The sequence below is a fragment of the Ostrea edulis genome, chromosome 3 (genome assembly GCF_947568905.1).
Source record: "Ostrea edulis chromosome 3, xbOstEdul1.1, whole genome shotgun sequence".
Classification (NCBI taxonomy): Eukaryota; Metazoa; Mollusca; class Bivalvia; order Ostreida; family Ostreidae; genus Ostrea; species Ostrea edulis.
This window is the reverse complement of record NC_079166.1, coordinates 4,890,546-4,918,371: the sequence shown is the minus strand read 5'-3', so window position 1 is coordinate 4,918,371 and position 27,826 is coordinate 4,890,546. Positions and strand designations below refer to the sequence as shown.

Genomic DNA, 27,826 nt, shown 5'->3' with positions numbered 1-27,826 from the left:
CTCATGAGTGCATTGAAACTTCATTTTTGAAAATACATGAGGCTGTGAACTGCAACATTCCATGCTGGCACACTCTTCATGAAGTGCTAACGTGCTTCATTAAGTATGCTGGCGTAAAGCATAAAAATACCACAATAAAGCCCTCAAACTTTGTTTGCAAGGAGCAGAAGAATAACCTGTCAATGCCAATAATAGGTGGTGTCTGGTCCACAGTAAATCCATCTGAACTGGTCTCCAACACATTTCCTCCATTAGTGATGCCTCTTATGGTTGAGAAGTAAGTTTGATTGGCTTCCAGTGGCAAGTTCATCTGCACATACCCCGAGCTTGATAAACCTGTAAAATGCAGAAAAAATGATTAAAATCATAGGGCAAGACTAAACTGTCAAATGATGGAATGAGTCTCACAATAAAAATTTAATTCCTCCATCCATCATGTCTGAGTATAACAATCATAAATAAAAAAATATGCTGAAAATTTTCTTAAATTCATCCAATTACCATGGCCAGCAATATCCGTTTCCTCCATATGTACAATATTGGCTGCTGTGAATGGCAGTACCTCCTCTCCACTGGGCTCTGTACCGACTGCCACCTCAAAATGCATCACTCCATGAAGAGCACTCTCAAACCCTGTGAACTGGACTGACACAGTGGAGGATCCCAGCTGGTAGTCAATGTCTGACGTCATGTTGACAGCTTGCTTCTGAATCACTGTCTGATCCACATTATCAGGACCATCAACAACAATGCCTATGAAAATATGATTCCAGGTCAAGAAAAAAAATGCCTCCGGAATCTTCTATCTCTGGAGCATAAAAATTCAATCTCACGTTTTCACTGTAGAGTACTACAGTAAAACATGGCTCCAATGGCATCCAATATTGCTTCATTATAAGCATAATTCATTATATCCAATGACTTATTCATTGATTTTCTGTACATGGAGAATGAAAATCACTTCATTATAGTTTGTAATTAAATTTCAGAATGTTCACTATAGCTGTGTTTTACTGTATTCCTCATTCTAAAAAGACTCTTAAAATAATGCTCGTTATAGATGTGTATATTACACTTTAATGCATAATTTTATTTCTATACCAAAGCATGTATATCCTACGGTATGCATGACCTTGGTCTGAAACAAACATGAAAATAATTATTTTTTAGGGATCATTTTTCATTGTAACAAAATATGAAATTTAACAGAACAGTTTCCCTGCTTCATCTAAACATTTTTCAGGAAGTAGTCTGCGACTCAGATAAATTAAATTCTTTCCGTCCTAACACTACCAGTAGAATGTTACCAGTATACATGTTTTTGAAAAGGGCAATAATATTTTAACAAAACTCTAACATAGTCCCAGTTTTTATAAAGCAACATGTACCAGCTTTGTCCTCCTCCACCACAATAATGGGAGTGGAGGTTTTTGGCGTGGGATTGACAACCCCTGCTCCATTTCTGGCCCTCAGTGACAAATAATACACCGGAGATCTCGTGGTTTGATTGGTCAGTTCTAGATTCAGTCCACTGATGTACTGACTACTCTCCGTTCCAACAGATTTCCAGGACAGCTTATCAGTCCCTCCTGCAATTCAAACACAAATGATAACAATAAAGATGTTCAAATTTCTAATTATATCTTAAGAGACTTTACTTTGGAAATATACACTGCTTCTGAGAAGAGCCCCACTCCTTATTCTGGACTCTTTGTTGAAAACATGACAAAGTCTAATATTTGACAAGATAACCCCAGACCTGGAGTAGTTCCAACAGCGACTTGATACTCTGTGATTCCAGACTCCGGGTCTCTACACAACCACGAGGCCTGGATTCCCTTCTTATCAGCCTGCCACACGTGACCATCTACTTTCTGCTCCTTGGCATCACCAATGACACCAATCTTCAACCTTAAAACCTAATACAAAGACACAATTAATCATATAGTACAAGCATGATATCTGTAAAATATTTGGGATATTTACCATATTTACTACTAAAACTCTTCCTACAACACATTAATAAGCAACAAACAAAGAAATTCAAATTCCATGCTGTCACATGCTTTTGGGTCAGTAAAAATATAATGAATGCTTGACCTATCTATCAGAGCTGGCATATTAACAATTCAAAATCTATAATTACTGTCACCTTTCCCTATAACCTATTCTGCATGCTTTTACAATGGCTTTAAAACAAACTTACTATTGGTGGGGAAGCGTCAATAACAATGCCGTTTGTTTCGAATGAAGCCAAGAACCCAGCATGATTAATGGCTCCGACCCTCATGGTGTATCGCGCTCCATTCCTCAGGGAGAGTCCTGTCCAGGTGTAGGTGGTCATGTCACCACTAGGTAGGTCTTTCCACTCATTCTTTATCACTACAAATTCATATAGACACCTCTAGATTCAAACACAAATAGTGACAGACATCATTACAATTGACTAATTAGCAGAAAAGTGATGCTTAAAATGAAAAAATCGCTAAAACGCATCAAAGATGCGTATGGTCGAGTTGCAGTTTGGAAAATTATGCATGCTTGCATTCACGAAGTAAAAACATGCACATATTTAATATAGTTTATAAGCATGAAGCTTTGAATGGCCACAATAGGTATTTAGTGTGATAATGACCTTGACCTTTGGATTTCAAAAGCAACATGAATCTTGAATGTCATCAGGATTTGAAGTCTGATAACATGCACCAGTAAGTACATGTATAAAAGTTAGAGGCAAGCTCAAATCTACAGTATATAGTGAAAAAGAGACGACCTTTTGACCTCACAATAAATAGGATCCTTCCTCTTTTGGATGTGATCATGTTATGCAAGTCTCACAAAGATGAACCAAAAAGTATGAAAGTTAGAGACTGGACAAGCTAATTGTGGACGCCGCCCAACCGCCCGACTGGACGCCTGCCTATCCTTCGCCAATTTAAAAGCCGAGATTTGCTACGCAACTTGGCTAACAAAAAATGCACTTAATATCAGAAAAAAAATTTCTCTTTTATATAAATAGTACCTTTGATCAATTCCTTTCATGACTATGAAATCTTACAAATTGTCCTTACTAAACAATATCCTGCTGAAAGTGTACAATAAACGTTACCTGGGTACTTCTGTGTTCGAGTGCCATGATAGACTTCATAGATTTTAAGTTTGATATGATCTACTCCCGATTCATCATCAGTGTATTTAAATGAAGCTGTTAGTTGGTCTGTTTCAGACTGAAAGACATCAAAATTTATCAATATATAAATCATCTCTTCTTAAAAATTCTTTCAAAAAATCCTAATTGTCTCTATTCCATAAGATTCGCATCTATTTTCATTCTCATTAAAATATCTGCTTTCTCTCTCTCTCTCTCTCTCCAATGCTACTAGAAATTTTCTGTGTAATTTGAATGTCTAATATCTCATATACACTCATAAGGACTCCTACTGAAGTTGCAGATGGTACAAGTCTTGTGGAACTTGGATGTGCAATAAAGTAAAATCAAGCACACACAAGATTTAATGTAAACATACTTTCAGAGGGAAGCCCATTGTATCATTAAGGGATGGTTTAAAGGGAACACGACAATCTCCTTTCATACAGTTACTTCCACAACAAAAGAATTCTGATAGATATGGTGATCATGATACAAAATATTTGTGTAAATTTGTTTTCCAGTTCACTTTCTCTTTTACGGAGAATATCGTTTGGCTCTGTTGTAAACACACATACAGTAGAGATACTATTGTTTACCTGGAACTCTCTGTCCCTGCTCTACATACACATACAGTAGAGATACTATTGTTTACCTGGAACTCTCTGTCCCTGCTCTACATACACATACTGTAGAGATACTATTGTTTACCTGGAACTCTCTGTCCCTGCTCTGTTGTAAACACACATACTATTGTTTACCTGGAACTCTCTGTCCCTGCTCTACATACACATACAGTAGAGATACTATTGATTACCTGGAACTCTCTGTCCCTGCTCTGTTGTAAACACACATACAGTAGAGATACTATTGTTTACCTGGAACTCTCTGTCCCTGCTCTACATACACATACTGTAGAGATACTATTGTTTACCTGGAACTCTCTGTCCCTGCTCTACATACACATACTGTAGAGATACTATTGTTTACCTGGAACTCTCTGTCCCTGCTCTACATACACATACTGTAGAGATCCTATTGTTTACCTGGAACTCTCTGTCCCTGCTCTGTGCTCCATCCCACAGGTAGTGCAACTGTGGAGGAGTCAGATCCACAATAAACCCATCAGTGTTGTTTACAATCTCATTTAAGGCTCTGTTTGTGGTCCGCAGGGACGTCATCATTCTGTCTTTGTGGTGGTTGTGGAAATTCAGCCATTTTACACTGGTTGTTGAGGCATCAAACTTTGTCCAGTCTCTGACTTCCTCAAAGTTACGACTCATGTTTCTGATAATGTAAAGTGCTTGCATTGTGAATATGTATATGCATAACATAGATGGGACATACAAACATTAATAAAAGTAGATGAGCTATAGACCTGCATTATATTGCTGCATGGTTTATATGGAGAAACCAGAGAACCCTTTGACAAGCTGCGATTTACACATGTTGCTGATTAAAACGGGAGAATTCATGCAAAAACAAATATTGTTTCAATTTACAATAATTGCAACAGAAATAATTGTTTAAAAAAGTTAATTATCACTATCAGATTGAACATCATGGAAATCCATACAGAAAGATTCACTATTTGCTAAAATATTTGTATGTAATATATCTATTGTACAATTTCATGAACTAAAGTTGGCACAATTATTACATACTCAGCTCTGTAAACTTTCACATCATAATGACTTATGTTGGATTCTGGATCATAGAAGTCTCTCCATTGTAGATCTACTTTAGCTTGGCTTGTGGTATATTTCACATCTGTAAAATTGACTGTATTCCCATCTATCACTTGTCCAGGAACTGGCTTTGTTAGGTCGACTAAAACTGTAAAACAAACAAAACATATCAGTATCCTAATGGTCTGTTTAAACGTTCTATAAAACAGCAAAGCAGAATCAAAGAGATCATACCTCCATTGGAGATGGCTGAAACATTCTGTTGCTTGTGACCTCCATTGTAGGCATACACAGTCGTGAAGTATTTTTGGTTGTGTTGGAGATACCTATCTGGCTTCAGCTCCACACAAGCAACATGAGATTTACTGGAAAAGCGGGTAAGATTGGCAACATCTGTATCATTGGGAGAGGACCCAACTCCCACCATGTACATGGCAATTCCGGATTGAGGGTCGTAAAAGTTATGCCAGTTGCTACATATCTGTAAAAGGCATCATACATGTCTCATTAGAATAATTCAGAGAATTTTATCTCAGTATGAAAACCAATCACGTGTTGAGATTCCAAATTGTTTTCCTCTCTCTTCTGGACTACCTTGTTCTCATATTTGGTGTAATTTAGATCAATTCCGGGTAGTTCCCCATCGTTCACAACACCAGCCACTGGAGGAGACCTGTCTATTATCAGAGGTGAATTGCAAATCCCAATTGTTCTCAGGTCAACTGCAAAACACACTTAGACATGTATACATTACATATCTAATGAAAATAAACACATCAATTTCACTTTCTTTTTGTCCTGTAATTTATTTCTAAATATGTTAGACTTCATGTTTAATTACCGTTGTTAACAACTTTGACCTTAACCCAAATGGGGACACCCTCGCTAATTTTCTGTAGGTAGGTGATATTTTGATTGTATTCCATGGGTTCCCACATCAGTTCATCACAGTCTCTTCTGGTCCGACCCAGACACAGGTCATTCCTGATCACACCCGAGTTTGGATCGCTAAATGGTACAATGATAATCATGATACAGCAAATATATCTTACCTTTTATATGTATTAACAAATATGATCTTAACTCATTCAGCCCCAGCTATGTTATCTGAGATAAGCCCCAGCAGTGTTTTGCAGCGAGTGCCCCAGGCAAATTTTTATCAGATTCCCTGCTGCTGCTGAATGATCAGCAGACAATAGATAAATAGCCACTACTTCATTAATAATGCACATCTGTTTTTGAAATTTTCAGTTTAGAAAGAAGAATAAATGCTGATTCTAATCATATAAAATTTATTATCTTACCATAAAAAGTGTTTGTTCATTTCCCAAAAGAAAACAAAAATAAACAGTTTTCACCAACAAAAATTTTCATTTGTCACTGTTTATTGTCCATAAATGTTTGGAAAGTTGTCCAAATGGTAGTACAAATCTTGTTCAGGTGCAGAAACAATACCCATAACAACTAAACAACCAAGAAATGCACGCATTTCCTCAGGAGTTGTGTCGTACCATCCAGAGTTTGCTTTTGCTCTGATGCAGATTTGCGCATACGAGTTTGTTTCCTCGGAAATTGTCGTATAAAACTCGTCAGGAAATAATAAATTCAGGAAGTCTAACTCCTTTTTATCGGCCTCAAGTATTTGTGTGGGTCCAGGCTGCGGTCCACAGAATGCAGGAATGTTTATATCCTGTATATTGTCTGTCCAACGATTGAAATCTGCCAATACAATCTCGTCATCATCACTACTTTCACTTTCTGACTCGGGGTCGGATTCCGATTCAATATCGGACACTTAGAGGTCTGATCCTTTTTCTAAAGCATCATCCAAATTAAGTAGATGATAAATGTAGTTGTCTTCTGCATTTTCAATGTCTTTCAATTCAAATCCCTCAAATTCTTCGCTGCTATCGTCTTGTAAAATTTCTCGCAATACGTCCGCCATTTTCGATCGATATTTTAAACATATGTCCCAAATTCCTTTATGTATAGCTATTTATATCGTATCTAAATAAAGAACACTTCACACAAAGACATCTTAACATGTCATTCATTGGTTGGCATAATCATGTGTACCCGGATTTTTCTAGTTTCGACCAATCAAAGCTTCTTTCACATACAGGTAAAACGACGAGTATAGTCGTCATCGGCCAGATAGGAGGGGAAAACCAGGACGACTATAGTCGTCACTGGGTAAACAGTGCACTAAAAATAGGACGAGTATACTCGTCAGTGGGGCTGAATGAGTTAAATAAAGAGAATTTTGCATCATAAAAAAAAATGATATTTAATTTTTAGCAAATTTTGTGAACTTATGATGAATTATGGGTCAATGAGAGATTGAACTTATAATATTATATATCTTACCTTTTACAGGTAATAACATGATCTTAAATAAACAGAATTTTGTACCATTAAAACAATGAAATAATTTCATTTTTAGCAAACTTTGTGAACTTACGATGAATTATGGGTCAATGAGAGATTGAACTTCTCCTCATCATAGCGGACATTGTATACTTCATAGACCAGTGGAGGACTGTTGTCCACAATGTACGGTGTGGAGTGACAGAAACTTGTGCTCAGTGCTCCACCATACTCTATGTTGTTAATGGCCCTAACTGTGATGTAATATGGACCATCTGCAAAATCAACAACATGCCATCACTCTGGCTTTCTAACCAACACAAAATGATTACTAGTTGTCTAACTTCACTAAAGCTGAAGAACTTCATTTGCAACCATCACATGAGAATTTATCAATATTTACAACCCCGCAAAAAAAAGGTCAAGTTTTAAAAATATACAAATCACAGATCAATATACATGATTCATTTAAGAAATACAATGCACCTTGGTGTGGCCACGATCAACTGTGGCATATATGGACCTGACCTCAGTGAATGACATTTACACATAGATATAATATAGCAGTGACCTTCACCCTTTAGCCCATTAAGTCTTTAATCCTTACTTTGTATAAATCATGACATACCATCATATTAACTTGTTTTCTATACCCCCCCCCCCCCCCTACCCCACTTGAGGCTGCGTGTCATATAAAAATGGCAATTGGACCACCTGTCCAGGAGAAACAATTATTCACACATTTTAAAACATTCGATCCTATTATAGCAGACCTGGCAGAACAGTGTATGGTTCTTCCAGGGGGGTCATCATGACACTGTGCGTCCATTGTGAGCGGTCAAACAGATGAGCATGAGGATCGTGGTGCTCTTTTATTTTCTCCTCACAAACTGATTCACCAGCTGTCACTGAATAACCTAGGATACCTGTCTCGTTGTCATAGATACCATCCCAGTTTGCTGTGAAAAATGGAAATCACTTTCAGAAAATCTGTCAGTTCTGTTAAAACTCAAATCAATCAAAAGTGTCCATTAAGATTTTCAAGGTGAGTAATTTCTGACTAAACTATCAACTACTGCTGCAACAGGCTTGTCGCTTGTATTCAGAACCATCAATTACCCGATATATATTTGTTAGCCCTGGTGTACTTCAGGTCATTCTTATAAGTGTGGCCATTATAGACCGTTTCTGAGTTTTGTCCATCCACAACAATACGATGATTTTTGGTCTTTGGGTTCACGCCCTCACAGTATCTCTCTTCCCAGTCATCTCTATCATCTGGGAGGACATCTTCACATTTAATGGTTTCTAATGTATCACTGGTGATGTTTATTTGCCCTAAAATTTAAACAAATGATTCACCTTGTATCTGATTATAACACACTCTACAATCAAAAGGGACATGTGCACACTTAAGCAACCATATTTGCTTCTATTTTGTTTCACTTTATAGCTCCACAATGAATATACATAACTCGCTCTCAGCAAACTGGAACTATGCCAGAAATTGATAGTTTGAGGAATAAAGCTACTTGTGAAATATAAACTCTAAGTATCAAAACATGGATTGTGCCTTGTTTTTGCTCCAAAGGACATCATCATGCAACAATCACAACTAAGTTAGGTTACATTCCTAGTTATACAAAATTACAGGAATAGTTGAACATTGTAGAATCAATTCTTAGCTGACCCCGAAAACTCACTGGTGTCTTTTTCTTTTTAATCTATTGCTGTAACTTCTAGGGGCCCATCGGAGTATACATAGCTGAATGTTATTTCACAAATATAAATTTGAAAGAAAGTTTTCTTGTAAAACTATATACATATGTGACTGAAAGCATGGCAGCATCTTAGGCTTGTAATATTTGATTGGAATTCATATTACTTTATTATATCCTGACATTTTTTGCATGTGTTCCTTTAAAGAGATTTTGTAAGGTACAATCTGTAACTTAAACAACTTTGAAAACACATTATAAATTACTCTCCCAGAGTAACAATGGATAAAAATGAATACAACTGATTATATTAATAGGCACACAGTAAAGGATAGAAATGAATACAACTGATTATATTAACAGGCACACAGTAAAGGATAGAAATGAATACAACTGATTATATTAACAGGCACACAGTAAAGGATAGAAATGCGTACATGACGTAGGATCTGGAGGGGTGTAATCGGTGATTATAGGTTTGGATGACAGTATGTTCTGAAACTGCAGACTGTTGATTATGCGGAAGTTGAAGTAGAAGAGATGATCATGTGGCAGCTGTAGGTTGTTGTACTCAAATCCTCTGTTGGATCCCACGCCCAGCTTCTCAAAGTGCATATAATGCCCATCCTATTGGAGAAGTTCATATTGGAGAAGTTCATAAAGGATTATCAAATACGACATCCTATTGGAGAAGTTCATAAAGGATAATCAAAATTAATGGAAAAGTTCATAAAGAATTATCAAATACTACATCCTACTGGAGAAGTTCATCAATCCTATTGGAGAAGTTCATCAAGGATAATCAAATACTACATCCTATTGGAGAAGTTCATAAAGGATTATCAAATACTACATCCTATTGGAGAAGTTCATAAAGAATAATCCAAAACTACATCCTATTGGAGAAGTTCATAAAGGATTATCAAATACTACATCCTATTGGAGAAGTTCATAAAGAATGATCAAATACTGTGTAAATTATTTTTATATCAAAGTTACACCTCCAGTCATACGCAACCTTTGTGTCTGGTGTTAAACTTCCAAGCTTCAAGTAATTATTTTCTCTTTTGTAGATAATTGACTAGTCCAACCAACCCCTCAATGTCTTGGTGGTCAATTTCTTACTTAAGTGGTCATACATTAATAAGACCCCCCCCCCCCCCCCCCCCCACCTCAATTTTTAAAAAACAAGTTGATTACTGTTGATTACTTGTATTTCACAAGACATTGATGTGATACCTACATGTGATGTCTTGTGATCCTGTCCTTCAATGGCCTCCAGAAGTTCACACTGCCCAGACGATCCATAGTCGTAATTAAAACTTAAACACTTTGTCGCATGCAATGCATTACACTTCGCTGCACACTCTTCCTTAGTGGTGATCTTCTGGTATTCAGCTACTCTGATGCCTCTCCCAACAAGTCTCCCCGGCTTTCCAGACGAGAAAAGGGTCATCACCTTTTGATTTAAGGGATCATGGCCTAAAATAAAAATAATGTAAATGTATGATCATCAGACAAAATTTTCCTTTCAACAATGAAAAGCCAGTCACTATAGTTTTTTCTTCCACTTTATAATTTTTTAAATCTAATTATGTACTGTACAGCAAGAAAAGGAAAACTTTTTTCCTGTATGTATGTATTGCAGTACATAAATTTTACATAAGTGGCACTCAAATGTAACCGTTATAACAGAGTAATTAAAGATAATAATCAAGAGTCCCATTTGGGCAACTAATGCTCTTTGGACATTATATGGCTCATCCTTGTCCAGAAGGACTACGAACTCTGTACAATACTAGCAACTTATGCATCTGTAGTACACAAATTGTGGAGCTATTGTTCATTCAAAGAGTTTCTCCTCATACTGTGAATGTTAATATTAACAAAGGAAATTCTGTGTGTATATCCCCCCCCCCCCCCCAATCTGATTGTATCCCCCCCTCCCTTCCTCCCTGTACCAGTAGACTTGTTTAGTTTGTCATAGCAAAACTTTTTGACAGACCTAAAGACTTGCATATCAAAGGAAGATCTTTAAAAAGAACAGCTCACTTTAGTTTGTAAGTTTAGGTCATTTCAGCAATTAAAGAAAGAAACGTTATCATCAATAAAAGAAATGTTCACTCACCGACATCATAATCAACAGTGTTGGCAGCGACTGAAGTAGATGTCCATTTGACGATCTGTTCTCCATAGATGCCCTCGCCATATCCAACAGCCACCATGGTATGTTTGAGGGAGGAATCTTCATACACAGTGACTACTCCTTTCAGAATGCTGGGGTTACTAGTGGAGGTAAAGGACTCAGCCATCCTACCTCCTGGTATAGTCATGTCATACGTGTCCAGCTTACAGGAGGCGGGGACACTTACTCCCGCTTCATTGGACACGTGCACCGTGAAGTATAAAGGAACCCCAGCTGGATGTAGAATCTAGAATAAATGTTTTTTCTTCTTAACTTGATAAGAATTTTAAGCCAGTTTAAAATAATTTGCATATAGATTGTGCATGCAATGGTTTAAGTCATATGCTTGGATCTGCTCATGTAGATTGTTCATAGCATGACAGTGCAGTGGTGGATTCAAGAATGCACCTTTAAAGTTACTCTCTTACAGGATGTTAACTTGAGCAACGTATTTGGTTGTGGAATTGATCAGCAAACATTTGGACCAATAGATTTAATTAGTGCTAAACATCCCACTGTTCTTTGTGAGCTTTCTTGCAGATTAAGTAACATCTTGCAGCTATTGGAATTACTCACACTCCCTCCATCTTACTTTTATAATGTTTCTATGTTGTTCTAAGATGATGATGAATATTGTTGTGAAGTTAGGAGTGAATCTGTTAATGTTTAAATCTGTTTGGTTGTATTACTTTATTGAATACTTGGGTGACATTTCAGTCACAATTTCCCCAAAACATTTTCGGTTAGTGTATGTATCTGGCATATTAAAAAGTTTCTATGCCCGAGTTCAGAATTCTCTTGCAACAATATAAATCTTTTCAAAAAATTGTTTGACTCATATTTGCCCAATTTCTTAGACATTCTTTCTTACAGGTATGAAAAAATAATTTTCCATGTCGTTTAACATTTTCAATATTTTCAAGACAAAATTCTCACATCATTTAGAGCAGTAGAAAATCCTCCGAGCTGTCTTTTCGACATGACGTCAGAACCCCCAGGCACTGTTCCGATGTCCAAGTGCAGATTGACATTACTTCTGTCATCCTCAGCCAGAACATTGATGGTAAACTGAGGTTCTGTGTGGTCTCGACCCGCGACTTGTAGAACTCCACACGATCCAGAAGGAGTTGTGCCCTGCAGCAAGAAAAATACAACTACTACCTCCCTTCCATTGAAAGAATAATTCCTTTTAAAAACTTACATAAAATGTAACTCTAGAATTGTTTTTATCAACATATTCTTACACCAAAGCTTTGAAGTTTTGGGGGTGTTTTGTCCTCCTCATCTTTTGAGTTGTCAATCAGCAGTTTTCTAATTGTTGCAGTCTGAAACTCCCACAGTTTAACTTTGTATAAAGTCAGCTTAATTGTTGTTAACAGAAGGTCAATTTCCAAAGTCACCAGAGCATACAGCCTCAGTTTCAGAGGAGTCAGCCTCAAGTACATCTTAAGTCTGTGGAAAAAAATGTATATTTTACAAAATCTAAAGATGAAAAAATTTATAACATCTAAGAAAAATAATTCCTATTTCCTATCATGGTATGAATTGTTAGTTCACTTCTAGCAACCTTTCTAATATGCCAAAATTACATCCTAACTAAAAATTCTCTTTCCATGGTATTTCCTCATTATCGCCCTTTACATTACTTACGTAACATCTATTGGAAATTTAGTGAAAGCTACTTCTGCTGTAATCGGAAAACCAGTGTCCAGGATGTATCCAACAAGGCGTAGTTTACCATACAGAGCAAATCCAATGCCCAGTTCTCCCCACACCACCAGACCTCCATAGGGCTCTACCTCCACAAATCCTTTCATTTCCATAATCTTAGCACCCACAGCAAACTTGACACCAAAGTAGTAGTCAATTCCAAAGGCTGGATAAAAAAGAAACAACTTCATTTTAACACTTTCAGTGTATAATCGAGATGTCAGCCTATTCTGTCATTCAATGTTTTTGTTCATACAAGATAAATATTATGCACTCATGACAAAATGTAATGTTAGACTGTAAGCATAGTACTTCAAATACATGTAAATTTTTAGTTAAGATATAAAATGAAGCAATTATTTCTGAAATCTAATCAAATTCTTCACTCAGTACAAAAAAAAAGTTAAAGGTCTCTCAGATGAGACCTAAAAAACTGAGGTCCCATGTCATGATAACAAACCTTCACTGTAATGACATAAGGCCATATTAGTTTCTGTAAGCAACCTGCAGCTATTAGGCAATTTTTTGCAGTAGATATACTGAAGAGTTACAAATCACATTAAATTTCCTTTCATAACCTTAACCTCAGTAGAGTTGTATTCTTTAAAAAGCCCTTGAAGTTAGAAGATTTCATTGCATTGACATTTTTTAGATTTTTTTTCTTTTTATATTTCCTTGCATATAATCGAGCTGATATTTTGTTGTGTATTTGTAAAATAATGATTTCCAGAATAAGTTTCATCCGATTCAATTGTATTAATATGAAATCTTACCAAAGTTCATCGTCAAAAATCCTCCAACAGGGAATGTTTTTGAAAAGCTGAACATGTTTCCCTGTTGTCTGGGGAAGCTGAAATCTCCTCGGAGCTCCAATTCAAAACTTCTAAATATACTGGCTCCATCAGTGAATAACTTGCTGATGAATTCAGAGTACTGAAACAAGGAAATCTGACCTCATTCATGAACAACTTGCTGATGAATTCAGAGTACTAAAACAAGGAAATCTGACATCATTCATGTACTAGCTCCACATTATTCCAAGATGTACATGTATAGAAATGTACCACAACCAGCTAAGAATGAAATACTAGTGAGATTTATTACGTGAAGGATATTCTGAGAATACTTAGGTTTTCATGTACTGCTTATGCTTTAAATCAAAGGCCAGAAAGGGCTGAGAGTAGACTCACACTTCATTGTCAACAATGGAATAGAAAATCTTCAAGGGGGAAGAGAGTAATCAGACTTTATTTGTGGTCAGTGTAAGAATAAACAGAAAAGTTCGTAAACAGCTGAAAATCCTCATCGAGACGGCTGTGACCAAGTAGCATCTCGCTTTGTGAGCTGACTTAAAAATTGATCGGATTGGCATTGTGATGTATATACATATTGCTTAGCAGAGCATAATGATGTCATTATGGAGTTTTTGCAATTGATATTTGGCATTTTCACAGTTAAATCAAGTTAAGAGTGTAAACATCAGTGGTTTTAATCTAACCAGAGCTTTCGCTAGATCCTGTATGTCTTTCAGAAGTAATGCCACTTTCACTGGATCAATATTCTTTAGTTGTAATAGGGCTTCCAAATCTCCAATCGTCATACATGCTAGCTTGTTTCCCAGTATCTTAGCCCCCTGTGTTGTCACTCCACTGCCTACAACGTATGGCTGGTGGCTTCTCCCAGGTATTGAAGAAGGACTGACCAAAACGTCGGCAATGGCGGCACCTGAAAAAATAAAAAAGATGTCGACATTTAAATTATTCTGTTACCTTGTGATAGGGAGTCGAAAAAATCATTAATGTCAGCTTAATATATTCAGAATGTCAGCACATGATTTCTTCTAGAAAAAAGAGATGGACAGCAAGACAAACAGATGGACAGTGATTTCTGTGTTCCATCAAAACTTAGTCTGAAAGGGAAGGATAACAAGAATAGAGATTTCAGTGTATGGTCAATACGTGGTTACAAGGGCCTAAGATAGGACCGGATACAAGTTTTCATTTCACATCAGGAATTTACCCACATTAACAGGGCTCAAAATTAGTGAGAAATACTTGCACAATACAAGTACATTTGAAAAATAGTGAGTAAAAACAGTGGACACTCGAAAATCTTAGCGAGTGGTGATTTACAAACCATGATCATATTGTATCCGTTTTATATGTTGATGCGCATTTCGCTTTTCTTTAACTTGCACTCAGAATCATACAAATGCTTACATGAACGACCGATTTCAACAGTTGTTTCTATTCGTATTTTTCTTTTATCCTTTTTCAAGAAACTCAGAGTCAAATAAATGCTTTAAAGGTCAGACATCACATTACGATTAAAAATTATAGACATGTGCCACGAATTTTGTTCACTTAAAGGGATGATTATATTGAATTCCAAGTATGAGGGTTTTGTTATTTATTTATCTTAAAAAAGTCTCATGTTTTACCAAGTCTTTGGTAGCCATTTTTATCAGAATGAAAAGTAGTGTCGTTGTTATTATTGACAGATCATCGACAAACAACAACTATATCTCATCACAACAATTATTAATCACTCCGACATGACCTATCTACATTAATTTGTTGTCGAATTAAGGTCGGCTTGTAGTGATGACATGAGAGTGCACTGTTGACTGCATAGACAATTATCAAAATAGTTCATGGGACTCATGCTGCTTATAAACCACGAGTCTGGGATTTGCTTTGAAAAATCCCTAGTGACAACCTTGATGTGGCATGAAATTGCAAGACTTTGGATCTAGACCTGGGTAAACAGGTTGTAGAATAAAGGTGCAATCGTCAAGGGACCTAAATATTGCACCATATGACTTATGTTAGTGACTTGTCCAAACGATGCCTGTTGACCCACTATGCTCAGTATAATCATGGGAAAAATCATTGATCTTATAAAACATATGAAAAAAGAGCACTGGTTTCATTACTTTTATTTTAGCTTGAAAGTTTTCATTTTAAGCTGTGGATTTTATACCATAGGCTAAAATTAGCCCGTGGTAGAAAAAGTTAATTTTGACCCCTACATTAAATGATAAACTGACTGATACATGGAACTAATGGCATTTCATAACTGTTGCTACGATATTTTTGTTCTGCAGTAATTTTTGCATTCAATATAAAACTAAACATTAACAACTGGAACATGGGCCTTAACAGTCATCCGTATTTACAAATACACACATACAAAACAAAAAGAGCACGTTTTAAAGTCTGGGAACTGCATGGATATCACTTTTTTAAAAGAACAATTTGACAATCACAATAAGTGTTTCTTCATTACAAATTGTGGCCATGAAAGAAAAATATTTTTCATTTTTAATTTTGTCATTATTGCCCTAGCCATTGTGATTCTCGACATTGTCTAGTCATGAACAATCTTTATGCTAACTATAAGCTCCAAGTCTTTCATGCCTATCCTTACAAAGCTGTTACCCATATAATTACATCTTTTTCTTTCTTTTTTTAAATACAAACTTTTAACTTGGATTACGTACACAAAGTGTGACATTACTGCCTAGGCAATGGTGATGAAATGGAAGGACAACAAGAGGCCCATGGGCCACATCGCTCACCTGAGTCACCTTGGTCCATATCAGAAGACTTTCTATATATATTTGCATGTAAAACCGTAGTCCTTATTATGGCCCCAACCTACCCCCGGAGACCATAGTTTTTGCAAACTTGAATCTACACTATGTCAGAAAGCTTTCATGTAAATGTGAAATTCTTTGGCCCAATGGTTCACAAGAAGAAGATATTTGAAGATTTTTCCTATATATTTGTATGTAAAACTTTGATCCCCCCTTGTGGCCCCATCCTACCCCCAGGGGCCATGATTTGAACAAACTTGAATCTGCACTATATCAGAAAGCTTTCATGTAAATATCAGCCTTTCTGGCTCAGTGGTTCTTGAGAAGAAGATTTAAAAAAAAAAATTCCTATATATTTGTATGTAAAACTTTGATCCCCCCTTGTGGCCCCATCCTACCCCCAGGGGCCATGATTTGAACAAACTTAACTCTGCTCTATGTTAGGAAGCTGTTCATGTGAATATCAGCTTTTCTGGCTCAGTGGTTCTTGAGAAGAAGATTCTTAAAGAATGTCCCTATATATTTGAATGTAAAACTTTGATCCCCCCTTGTAGCCCCATCCAACCCCAGGGGCCATGATTTGAACAAACTTGAATCTGCACTATGTCAGAAAGCTTTCATGTAAATATCAGCTTTTCTGGCTTAGTGGTTCTTGAGAAGAAGATTTTTAAAGATTTTTCCTATATATTTGTATGTAAGATTTTGATCCCCTATTGTGGCCCCATCCGACCCCCGGGGGCCAGGATTTTAACAATCTAGAATCTGTACTATATCAGGAAGCTTTCATATAAATCTCAGCTTTTCTGGCACAGTGGTTCTTGAGAAGAAGATTTTTAAAGATTTTTCCTATATATTTGTATGTAAAACTTTGATCCCCTATTGTGGCCCCATCTGACCCCCGGGGGCCATGATTTTAACAATTTAGAATCTACACTACCTAATAAAGCTTATCTATAAATTTCATCTTTTCTAGCCCAGTGGTTCTTGAGAAGAAGATTTTTTAATGACCCTACCCTATTTTTACCTTTTCTTGATTATCTCCCCTTGGAAGGTGGCCTAGCCCTTTATTTTAACAATTTAGAATTCCCTTTACCTAAGGATGCTTTGTGCCAACTTTGGTTGAAATTGGCCCAGTGGTTTTTGAGAAGAAGTTAAAAATGTTAAAAGTTTACAGACGGACAGACGGACGGACGCCGGAATACGGGTGATCAGAAAAGCTCACTTGAGCTCAGGTGAGCTAAAAACATATAAACTGACGAAAGGATGGGCAGAGATTTCTGTATGTCTGCTAGATGTTCAGGAGTAAGTTTGCAATTCTATAAAAAGATGTAAAACAATTTCAGAAAATGAACCTTCCAAATGAATCCAGCTCTGAGCACTTTGTGACATACCTCCCTGAACTGAAACATACTGACTGCTATCCTCTGTTGTTTTAATGGTGAATGGATTACCAGACCCTAGCGCCTGTATCTGACATTTTATCCACTTTGTGACTTACCTCCCTGAACTGAAACATACTGACTGCTATCCTCTGTTGTTTTAATGGTGAATGGATTACCAGACCCTAGCGCCTGTATCTGAGATTTTATCCCAGTTGTTACATCATTGCTTGACAAAAGTGTCGCAGCCAGATTCTTTGCCTTTTCAAGTTTCTAAAACATACATAAAAAGAATGTTACCCTCCTATCCACTTTGTACTGACATTACACAATCTTATGCATATATTTTGCCCTCTCTGAATGGATATTTTTCAAATATTTAAACTGATTAATGCACAATAATCTGGTGCTAAAATTATAATTACAGTAAATTTGAAGGGGATATTAAACAAGTTGTATTGAAATATTTGACACACTGAGCCATTCTAATATGGGACAGTACCCACAGGGCTACCGAACAAAATCCAGAATCCCACTCATCTACAAATGTATATTTATAAGGAAGTGTGAAGATTCATTTGTAGTGACTGATGAATGATACAGGCACGCAAATGGAGGGGGATACACACATTCTCCTTAATGGTCCTTTGCCAAAACTTTTCAAAGTCATCATTCGGTGCATCACTTTCCAGAAGAGTCCTTATTCCTTCTATAAATTTTAGTGGATCCAATCTAAAATACAAAAATAAAAATGTAGCTGATGCAACATGTAATTAGCATTTTCCAATTGTGTTTTTCAAGTTAAAATTGTCAAGATGAACTTTATCACATGCAATGTATTGTTATTCAGTTTCTAACTCACAAATAATGAAAATAATTAGCAATAAACATGTAAATTCATTAGATAAAGACACCTTTAAAATTCTTAAGTACAATATTCAAGAGGACTACAAGTTTGAAATGACTGAGAGATTCCATCAGTCAGGAAATGACCTACTTTGAGACATCCACAGATCTTCTCCGTCTTCTTCTTCTGCCTGTAACACATCCTGATGGAGTGATCCTGGTGGAGGTTAAGTTCATTATATCATACGTGGCAATTCCAGAAGACCCAGGAACCGACTCTGCCACCAGTAACACCACTCCTAGGGCATGATTTGCTGAATTCTCTATTTTGGTGTAGTTCACTTGAAATTCAGGTGGACTTCCAAAAGATTCAATGTACTCTGTACCTGTACACATTAAAAACATTTAAGTTTATCAGCATGGTTGCCTGTAATTGCTGCAAGTCACAGCTGCATTCCATCTAACAGAAATTAGATGTCAGATCTACATAACTGTTTCAGTGTAGCAAGTATGTGCATCCACATGCAGTTTGCAGTCTATGTAACCTGTAGTTAATGTTGTAAACTTTCTTTCTTTTTTGAATTTCCTTCTTTATAAACTGTCTTACTGTTTGTCTGGGCCCAAAATTGGAATAAACTTATCTTATCTGTAACTGGAATTAAAATCAAATTTCAAATACACTGAACTGCTTTTCACTTTAATGATCTATGCATCAACAAAATAAACCATCCATCAATCAACCCCCCCCCCCCCCCCCCCCCCCCCCCCCCCCCCCACAAAAAGAAAAAAAAACATAGCAGGGGACCATATTTCAAAATGCTGATATTCACAGAGTAAATGTATCAGATAATTTATTAAAGGGTTCTTACCATCAGAAAGAGCTGACAAGGATTTCTGCACTCTCTTGTTCTCTAACTGGAATTCCAAGTTGTTACAGTCAATCCTTACACTGAAGAAATTCCGTCGGCTCCCAAGACTGAACTGATTTTCAAAGCAACACTCTATACCACTACAGTCAGATAGGTACCGGCAATCATTCCGTATTCCTACAGGAATACCCTCTATATCAGTGGGAGTACATGCTGCAAAATATTTTTTTGTTAACAAAGACTGATATACACAATTGTATGTCTACAAAAACTTTAAAAAAAGAAAAAGAAAATTGGTCAAAATTCTAGAATCTATCAACTTTGTACAATGTAGCAGTTTGAATAGAATCAGGCAAGATACAAAATCCATAATTCTAGCTGCACAATCAAATACACATGTACAGTACTATCTATCATCTATCCTTCAGCATCTGGTATTACATTTGTCTATATCAAATAATATTACCTGCTGCATCAAAACTAAAGATTCCACACTGTGTCTGCCTCCAAAAGTCAAAGCTGATACCTACAAAAAGACATCCCATTTAACTGATTTCTAAATCAAGCACATTCTCCTTCAGAAAGAGTACCATCGCCATTTTTACACAGCGGATACCAAACAATGCTGACTTGTATTTCGGATTACTACTGTATACTAACCGTCAAACGCTGCCTCTCCAATGCTTTCATTACAAGTACGATAAGCTGTTGGTAGGTCGTGGAAGCTCAACAAATCATTGCAGCTGCTTTGTTCAAAACACAATTTGATATTCCCATCAACTTTAATTTTCTTCTCAGTAATCACATTTGTAACATGAAACCTATACAAACAAAAGTTTTCACAGTTAGATGTCCATTTTCTATGCTTGTCATGTTGCTCTGGATCTTTTCAAAGATGTGGTCATGGACTAATTAAATGTCACAAGCTTTTTAACTTTCTGCAGCAGGACTGTAACTCTTAGAAGAGGTGACACAATGTTCCAGAGAGCAACAGATCCAGTTATCATAAAAACCTTCAAATTACGACTCAACAATTCCAGCAAAATATCTGCAGTTGTGCCATATATTGAGCTTTTAGAATATCTGGATCTGACCTATCCCATCCCCCCTCCTCAAACTACAGTCCTGCAGCTATTAACAGCTTACCCAAATCTAACAACCCCATGAATTCCAATCTCCTCTGTTGTCCCTACAAGTTGTAATGCAATAGTAGCTATAAATGAAAACACAAACAATAAATCACATTATACGATATCACCAAATACGAGGAAAACTTACCCCACGTGTATGTGAACAAGTTCCGAGTGATTTTGAGATTATCGATTGTAGCTTCCAGCTGGTAACTGCAGGTATTCAACACAAGTTCCACCTCTGTGTGTCTCTGAACAGGAGCAATGTAGACACAACAAGACACTTTGTCACACGATGATGGGATGTGGCACAGGATTCGTTCTTTATGTGTAATGGTTGGTAAAGTGTAGTTTGGAAATTTTGGACACTCTGTTTATTAATAATTAAAATTCATTCAATGACATTTGAAAATAAGCTGCCTGTGAATCTCATCACCATGGGCTTATTGAGAAATGAATATAATATCAAACATTTTGTTTTCCCTTGCAGAGCTGAAGGTTAAAATTTGAGCTACTTTGACAATTTTTCACACAGTTATTCTTGATGTGAATCAAGATTCTCATAGAAAACATTGTCAGAGTACGTAAAACTCTAGGCCTAAAGTATGGTCCTATGTTGAGCATTAAAGTAGAATTTGAACAAACTTGAATTATGTATCAAACTGTTAATATATATTCCTATAGGCTCTTATTCTGAACTTATCCCCCTTTCTCCCGCGAGAAAATGATCTGAACCTGAATCAACACTACATGATGATTTTTGTATATTTATCTTCATCATGTCATTTCAAAAGAATTTTTGCTAATTATTTCTTAAATTCATAAAAGCTTGAAAAATGATTTCCTCCATTCAAATGAACATGCGAAAACATCGATTTTTTTCATAAATTCTGCATTCCACAAATTGTAGGTCAGACTACTGAAATGTTCATATTAAATTATTTTACTACTTCAACACCTCTATAAACAAAGAACAATCTGTAAAGCTAGTGGTTCTGGGAAGAAACCAGAGAGAGAGAGAGAGAGAGAGAAAGAGAGAGAGAGAGAGAGAGAGAGAGATGGGATCATTACATTACAATATATCATTGATACCTATCAATAATTACATCTAATTTCAATTGAAATTAATTTTTTTTTTAATGAATTTTCTGACTCATTTCACCTACATGTACACTCTGTATGCATTACAAGCACAATAGACCTAAAAATAAGCATTGAAAACTTCCAAGAAAAAAAAAAAAAACAGAAAGGGAAAAAATATATATAGGTGTGAATGCCTGATCGATACCATTATTCCAGCCATCTACATCTGCAGCTCCATACACAGTGTCAGACAGAGAACACCTGTCTGTGGAGTCCAGGAAGTGATCCAGTCCAAGCTCCATCAGGAGTTCACTGGCCCTGGGTACAGTCATATCATCAACAGAAGGGACAGCATGAGATGCCAACCAAGCAATCAGAGAGAAGTCTGCAAAATAACATATATTCGATTTATAGAGAGATGTGAAATGCATGTAATAACAGCTACAACATTTTTGCATGTTTGTAAAACAAAATCTAAGTCTCAACTGTTACAGTAGAATTTTTATCAATTTGAAATTACTTGTTAATGCTTCAAGTACTTTACCTTGAACCCCCCCCCCCCCCCCCCCTTTGTTTTTAAGATTGCAATAGTTTTATTAAACTTACTGGAATCCAGAAAGCCTTCTTGATAAGTGCAGTTTTTCATGTCAAATGATGTCTGATTGAGAACGGTAACAGCCTGATCACACATTAAAGGTTCATAGCATGCTGAAACATTCACTTGGAACTCGTACTTCCGAGTCAACATGTTCTGAGTTACGATGTATCTGTGGGAAAAATTATATTTTACAAAAATCAGGAGCATTCTGTGCCATTAACAAACATTTCAATAAAGTGTCCTTTAATTCATGATTACACTACATAACTAAATCTGGATTTCTACCATATAAATTTTAAAATGAATATGAGAAAAGTTCAGAAAAGATCATGTATCTGTTCCTTATGTGTACAACAGAAAGAAAAAATATAACAAAGCTTACTTTAATTCAAAAATGCCTTTCAATGTAAATTTCTGCTCTGTTCCTGAAAAATTCAATGTGAAAATGTGACTTACTGAGTAACATTGAAAAAAATGTCCTAATTTCATACAACTTCATTCTAAAAGAGGCCCAATTGTTATTAATTATTAACAAGATTCAAATCTTAAACTAGACCTGTCCTGATGGGAACTTAGGTAGATCTGAAATACATGTACCATAAATTCAAACGTCAAATTCATACCAGCTTGTGTCAATTACGAACACTCAATATTTCTTTGCTTCAGAGTTATAACCCAGACAAAATTCAAACTTTTTCTTCCTGTGACCTTGAACTTGAGAAAATGACCTTTGGTCAGGGACACTATGTATACCCTTGGTCAAAAACATGCGTCAGGGTCACAAGCAAGCCCACATTTCCCCCCCCCCCCCCCCCCCAGGTTCAGTCTTTGCACAGAGAAATGGGGATACTGGGTAATTCTTGAGTATTCATTTGCAGAGGATATGATTTTAGGAATAAGTGTATATTTTGAATTATGAAAACAAGGAGCAAAGCTAATAGTTTACTCCATGCTGCCATAGGTTTTTATGTCTCCTATAATACTAACAAAACATTTATTCCTTATGATTATCTGTATATTATGTGTACGAGGTTTTTATGTCTCCTATAATACTAACAAAACATTTATTCCTTATGATTATCTGTATATTATGTGTACGAGGTTTTTATGTCTCCTATAATACTAACAAAACATTTATTCCTTATGATTATCTGTATATATGTGTACGAGGTTTTTATGTCTCCTATAATACTAACAAAACATTTATTCCTTATGATTATCTGTATATATGTGTACGAGGTTTTTATGTCTCCTATAATACTAACAAAACATCCATTCCTTATGATTATCTGTATATATGTGTAATACTACCATGATGTTTTTATGTCAAGTTGAAATGTCACTTGTGTGGTACATATGTTTTCACCAAAAATTACAAAGTCAAAAATAAAACAAAAGTTCACTACTGACATAACAAGACTCATCCACGTTTTTAAAACATATGAACTCAAATCAACACAAATGGCTGTTACTTCTCCTTCCTGCTTAATTAACATTACCGTAGGAGAAATCCTGCAAATAAACAGTTTCAGATATCCTCTCTATGGTCAGGGTTAGGAAGTTGGCACACTCATCAAAGATGATAGATACTTCAATAGATCTGCTGTCAAACTTTGTAACGTCCATACAACATGTGACTGCAGTACAGGAGATGTGATTATAACAAGTTATTTCTGATGGTAAGTCTGGCAAGTCTGACATCCCCGAGACACAATCTGCAAGAAGCAAAACATTTATCAAACTGAATACAGCTCATTCGATTGGTAAAACATGATAGCGTTTTACTTAGATTTCCTCAGAACTTTACCTGTTACCCATCCATTCACGGGCATCGTTGTGTTGTACATGGAATCGCTGGTTCTACTACAGGGGGTATCCCTCATCATGCTGGATACACCTCTCTCCTCTAGCAACATCAGCTGCACGTGCTTAGGCAATGAGGCAGCTCCCGTACTCTCGCCATTTGTCACAAGCCAGTTTTGTAAGGAAAATCCTGTTTAATGAAAATAAGTTTTTTTGATTTTGTTTGTTTTAAACATAGCATATCTATTTACAATGTAAACTTCATCATTCATGCGTCTATGATATCTGAAAATATGACCTTATATTACATACTGTAGAATCATTTAAATTCATAAGGCCCAGTTTTTGTGGATTGTCAAGATTTCACAGTTTCCTTTGTATGTAATTTCATGGTTTCCATACAATGAAACATAAATTATGAATTTCGGTGTGGTTTGAAATTCCTGGGTTATTTGAGTCCCCACGGGATCTGATGATTCCACAGTATTACCTTGCAGTCCAGATGACCAATCACACGCCGTCTTTGGAATCAGAGAACCGTCCAGTACAGTCACCACTAACATGCAGGTCCCACTGCTTTCCAGACACACACTTATAGCGAGATCCATCATATACTTCTTCTGGTATGGCAAATCATGCAGTCTTAAACTAAATGAAAATACAAACCCATGACAGGAATTGAGATTAAAATACAATACAAATCTACCATTTCTTTCAAAGGATGACTTCTACTCTTGTTTGAATAACAACAACAAAATTTGATAGATAATTCATAGCATGTTCAATGCTTATCTACACTAGACGTTTTTTGCTACAGTGTCATAGTTTGAAATTCCACTAGCCATGTTGCAAAAGAGTCAGTAAAAAGGGGGTACATAATTCAAGTTGAAGACACAGCTGCAGACAAAATCAAGTTTTACTGGGTTAGATCCATGTTGCGAATAGCTCCATATCAAGTTCAAGATGCTAATACTGGACATGTTATTCCATGTACATATTGCAGGCATAATGTTATTCAATATACAGTAAAACACACTTCGCTATAATTTATTATATCCTATAAATTTACAATGTTTTAAAACTTCGGGAAATGAAAATCACTTCACTGTATGATTGTTATTCATTATAAGCGTGTTCACTGTAACCATGTTTTACTGTAAGTGTGAATTCATCATAAGTGTGTTCACTGTAACTGTGTTTTAAAAATTACTTTGCTGTAAATGACAGTGGATTCATCGTGTGTTTGCTGTAAGGATGTTTTACAGTACTGAACACTCTGTGATTTCCATCAGGTACTTTATTTTTTCAAATTGATTACATTTGATTGAAATTGTGTAACTTCATATATACAAAATTACAGAGATCTACTTAAAGGTACTACGAACTTGAAATAAACGGGGGTAGGGGGGAGGGGGATGGATGTGAAAGAACCACAGCATATTCAAATTATGGATAATTGTTATTGACTGTGGTGTACAGGGCTTATTTATTTCCACAAATGTCATATGAGTTGCTGGAATCAAGTATACTAAGGTTTAGCGATAAATGGGATATGCCTCCTTAATTATTTGGGGTGGCATACACTTTAATTCAACATAATAGTTGTCCTGTGTTTTACTTACTCTGCTCTCAGCAATCCCACCAGACTGTAGTGATGGGTTGTACCTACAAAGCAATTGTTATCAAGACAATTAATATTACATTTATATCTTCATCATAGTTATACTGTAACAAACATTTTCTGGTAAATACATTCAAATTTAATCTCCTCTTCAAATCTTTCTGTTGCATCAACTTTTTCACACTCGATATGCAAAATAAAAAAAAAAGTTCTTACAATGTAAAAATTGAAAGTTACTTAAATTTCAAAAACCAACACAATGAACGCTACCCCCCCCCCCCCCCCCCCCCCCCCCCCCCACCACCACACATTCCCTCTCACCAAATATTTGAAAAACTGGCTCAATTGGATTTGGAATGAAACAAAATACAAAGTGTGTACAAAAGTTACACACAAGGTGGGGAAAGCCCAAATATCTCTTTATACAGTCAAAGACAGTGAACTGCTTGTAAACAGGAGTACCCCCCCCCCCCCCCCCCCCTCCCTACTTCATGTATTTTAATTTGAACTCTAATTATAGTGATTAAGAAACCAATCATACAAACAACAAGCCCACATATCTTATTGGTCACCTGAATATTAGTTAAAAGTATCATCAACCCCCAAAGACTATCAAGTCTGAAATATTTTTCTAAACTAAATTCTAAATGTTACATGTATGTCAACACTATACATATGACTATTTTGGACCTGTCATAGAGTCAGAACCCTGGAGCTGCAAAATTCATAATTTTGGCACATCCCTTTCTGCTTTTCCTAAATATGCATTTGGTTTCTATGCAGCATCCCCAAAATTAAAGGAAAATCCTTTCAAATGATAAAGACAAATTAATAACTATGATAATTTTGATCTCATCCTGTTAACACAACCCTTACCTCTGGTATAATGAAATCTACAATTTTTGTAAAGGGCTACCTGCTCCTTCTAAATCTTTACATTTAGTTTCAACAGCATTAAAAATGTTATTCAAGTTTTACTCATAAGCATGTCAAATTTGGCCCCACCCTGGAATCAGAACCTCTACTCCAGGAATCATGAAATTTACAATTTTGGTAAAGGCCTTCCTGCTATACATAAGTATGAATGAGTTTTTCTTCCATAAGTGTGATTGTAGAGAAGAAGAATTCTAAAAATTGGTCAAGTTTTAGAAGTTTTTGACCCATCCTTAATGCCCTGGGGGTGCATGAGTTCTGAAATTTACAATTTATGTCCCTCTTGTACCAAAGATGCTTCATACTAAAGAACAGAAATGGAAGGGTAGTTATCATGAAGTTAGAAACGGACACCACCGATCAATAGCAATAAGTCACCTGTGCAACTCAGGTGACCTAAAAACCCAATACAGGTGAAATAGAAAATTGCAAACATACAGCATATCAAGACTTTTTCTTTTTTGACTGGGGGCCACTTCAAGACGAAGAGTGTAATTATAACAAGTCTTAGCAGAATAGTTTCAGTAAGTGTGGTACATACCAAATTGATAGTCCAGAAGATCTACTTTGATGGCGAGTCTCTCCAGTTTGATGAGCATAACTTTGGAGCAAGAATCAAGACTGATTTCTACCTGGAAAGTCCTTCTGATGCTCTCTGCACTGACACAGCAAAGTATCTTGTTGCATTCCAAAGACAAATGACACACTGCGGGACTCTCAGTCAAATTTGACAACTGTATTTCTTTAGGACAATCTACAATATGTACCGAGTTTCAATACCGATTTCGCTATAGAATATAAAGCTGCCATTTACTTACTTATCCATTATATAAACTTGCATATATTGAAAAGAATTTAATATAAAAAAATATAACCAATGTTGAACCCCTATTGCAGTTACTAAACTTTTAAGTATTATTATTCATTAGCTGATCTTACAGATGAGGAATGCTTTTAAACATATTACATGTATTGTACATGATAATTCAATATATAACTGAAGACATTCAACTGAACATAATAATGGCCCTTTCATCATGCATCAGTTTGCAGAGAAAAACATCTTTTAAATCAGTATTGTGCTGTGTTATCCTGAGAAACTTGTTCAGTGTCTGACTTCGAAAGTTAATATAACATGCATATATTTATT

General features: G+C 36.1%; 1 protein-coding gene across 1 annotated transcript in view; it reads right to left on the bottom strand.

The window, feature by feature from the left end:
* The window catches only part of LOC125672755 (uncharacterized), a 188,624-nt gene that overhangs the window by 25,305 nt on the left and 135,493 nt on the right, over positions 1–27,826 (bottom strand). The window contains exons 141-178 of the mRNA XM_056159795.1: positions 27,218–27,430; positions 25,745–25,787; positions 24,613–24,770; positions 24,127–24,312; positions 23,819–24,034; positions 22,702–22,744; positions 22,328–22,488; positions 21,927–22,106; positions 20,787–21,008; positions 20,655–20,697; positions 20,169–20,329; positions 19,975–20,034; positions 19,509–19,721; positions 18,791–19,025; positions 18,423–18,525; positions 17,913–18,066; positions 14,315–14,541; positions 13,590–13,749; positions 12,757–12,982; positions 12,351–12,558; positions 12,043–12,240; positions 11,050–11,353; positions 10,165–10,403; positions 9,359–9,548; positions 8,323–8,541; positions 7,977–8,162; positions 7,298–7,478; positions 5,678–5,844; positions 5,431–5,558; positions 5,071–5,317; positions 4,813–4,984; positions 4,195–4,435; positions 3,110–3,227; positions 2,207–2,382; positions 1,760–1,919; positions 1,389–1,589; positions 502–753; positions 177–336 (exon numbers count right to left, since the gene is read on the bottom strand). Of these exons, the coding sequence (XP_056015770.1) occupies positions 177–336; positions 502–753; positions 1,389–1,589; positions 1,760–1,919; positions 2,207–2,382; positions 3,110–3,227; positions 4,195–4,435; positions 4,813–4,984; positions 5,071–5,317; positions 5,431–5,558; positions 5,678–5,844; positions 7,298–7,478; positions 7,977–8,162; positions 8,323–8,541; positions 9,359–9,548; positions 10,165–10,403; positions 11,050–11,353; positions 12,043–12,240; positions 12,351–12,558; positions 12,757–12,982; positions 13,590–13,749; positions 14,315–14,541; positions 17,913–18,066; positions 18,423–18,525; positions 18,791–19,025; positions 19,509–19,721; positions 19,975–20,034; positions 20,169–20,329; positions 20,655–20,697; positions 20,787–21,008; positions 21,927–22,106; positions 22,328–22,488; positions 22,702–22,744; positions 23,819–24,034; positions 24,127–24,312; positions 24,613–24,770; positions 25,745–25,787; positions 27,218–27,430 (6,751 nt within the window). The remainder of the gene's footprint in view (positions 1–176; positions 337–501; positions 754–1,388; positions 1,590–1,759; positions 1,920–2,206; positions 2,383–3,109; positions 3,228–4,194; positions 4,436–4,812; positions 4,985–5,070; positions 5,318–5,430; positions 5,559–5,677; positions 5,845–7,297; positions 7,479–7,976; positions 8,163–8,322; positions 8,542–9,358; positions 9,549–10,164; positions 10,404–11,049; positions 11,354–12,042; positions 12,241–12,350; positions 12,559–12,756; positions 12,983–13,589; positions 13,750–14,314; positions 14,542–17,912; positions 18,067–18,422; positions 18,526–18,790; positions 19,026–19,508; positions 19,722–19,974; positions 20,035–20,168; positions 20,330–20,654; positions 20,698–20,786; positions 21,009–21,926; positions 22,107–22,327; positions 22,489–22,701; positions 22,745–23,818; positions 24,035–24,126; positions 24,313–24,612; positions 24,771–25,744; positions 25,788–27,217; positions 27,431–27,826) is intronic.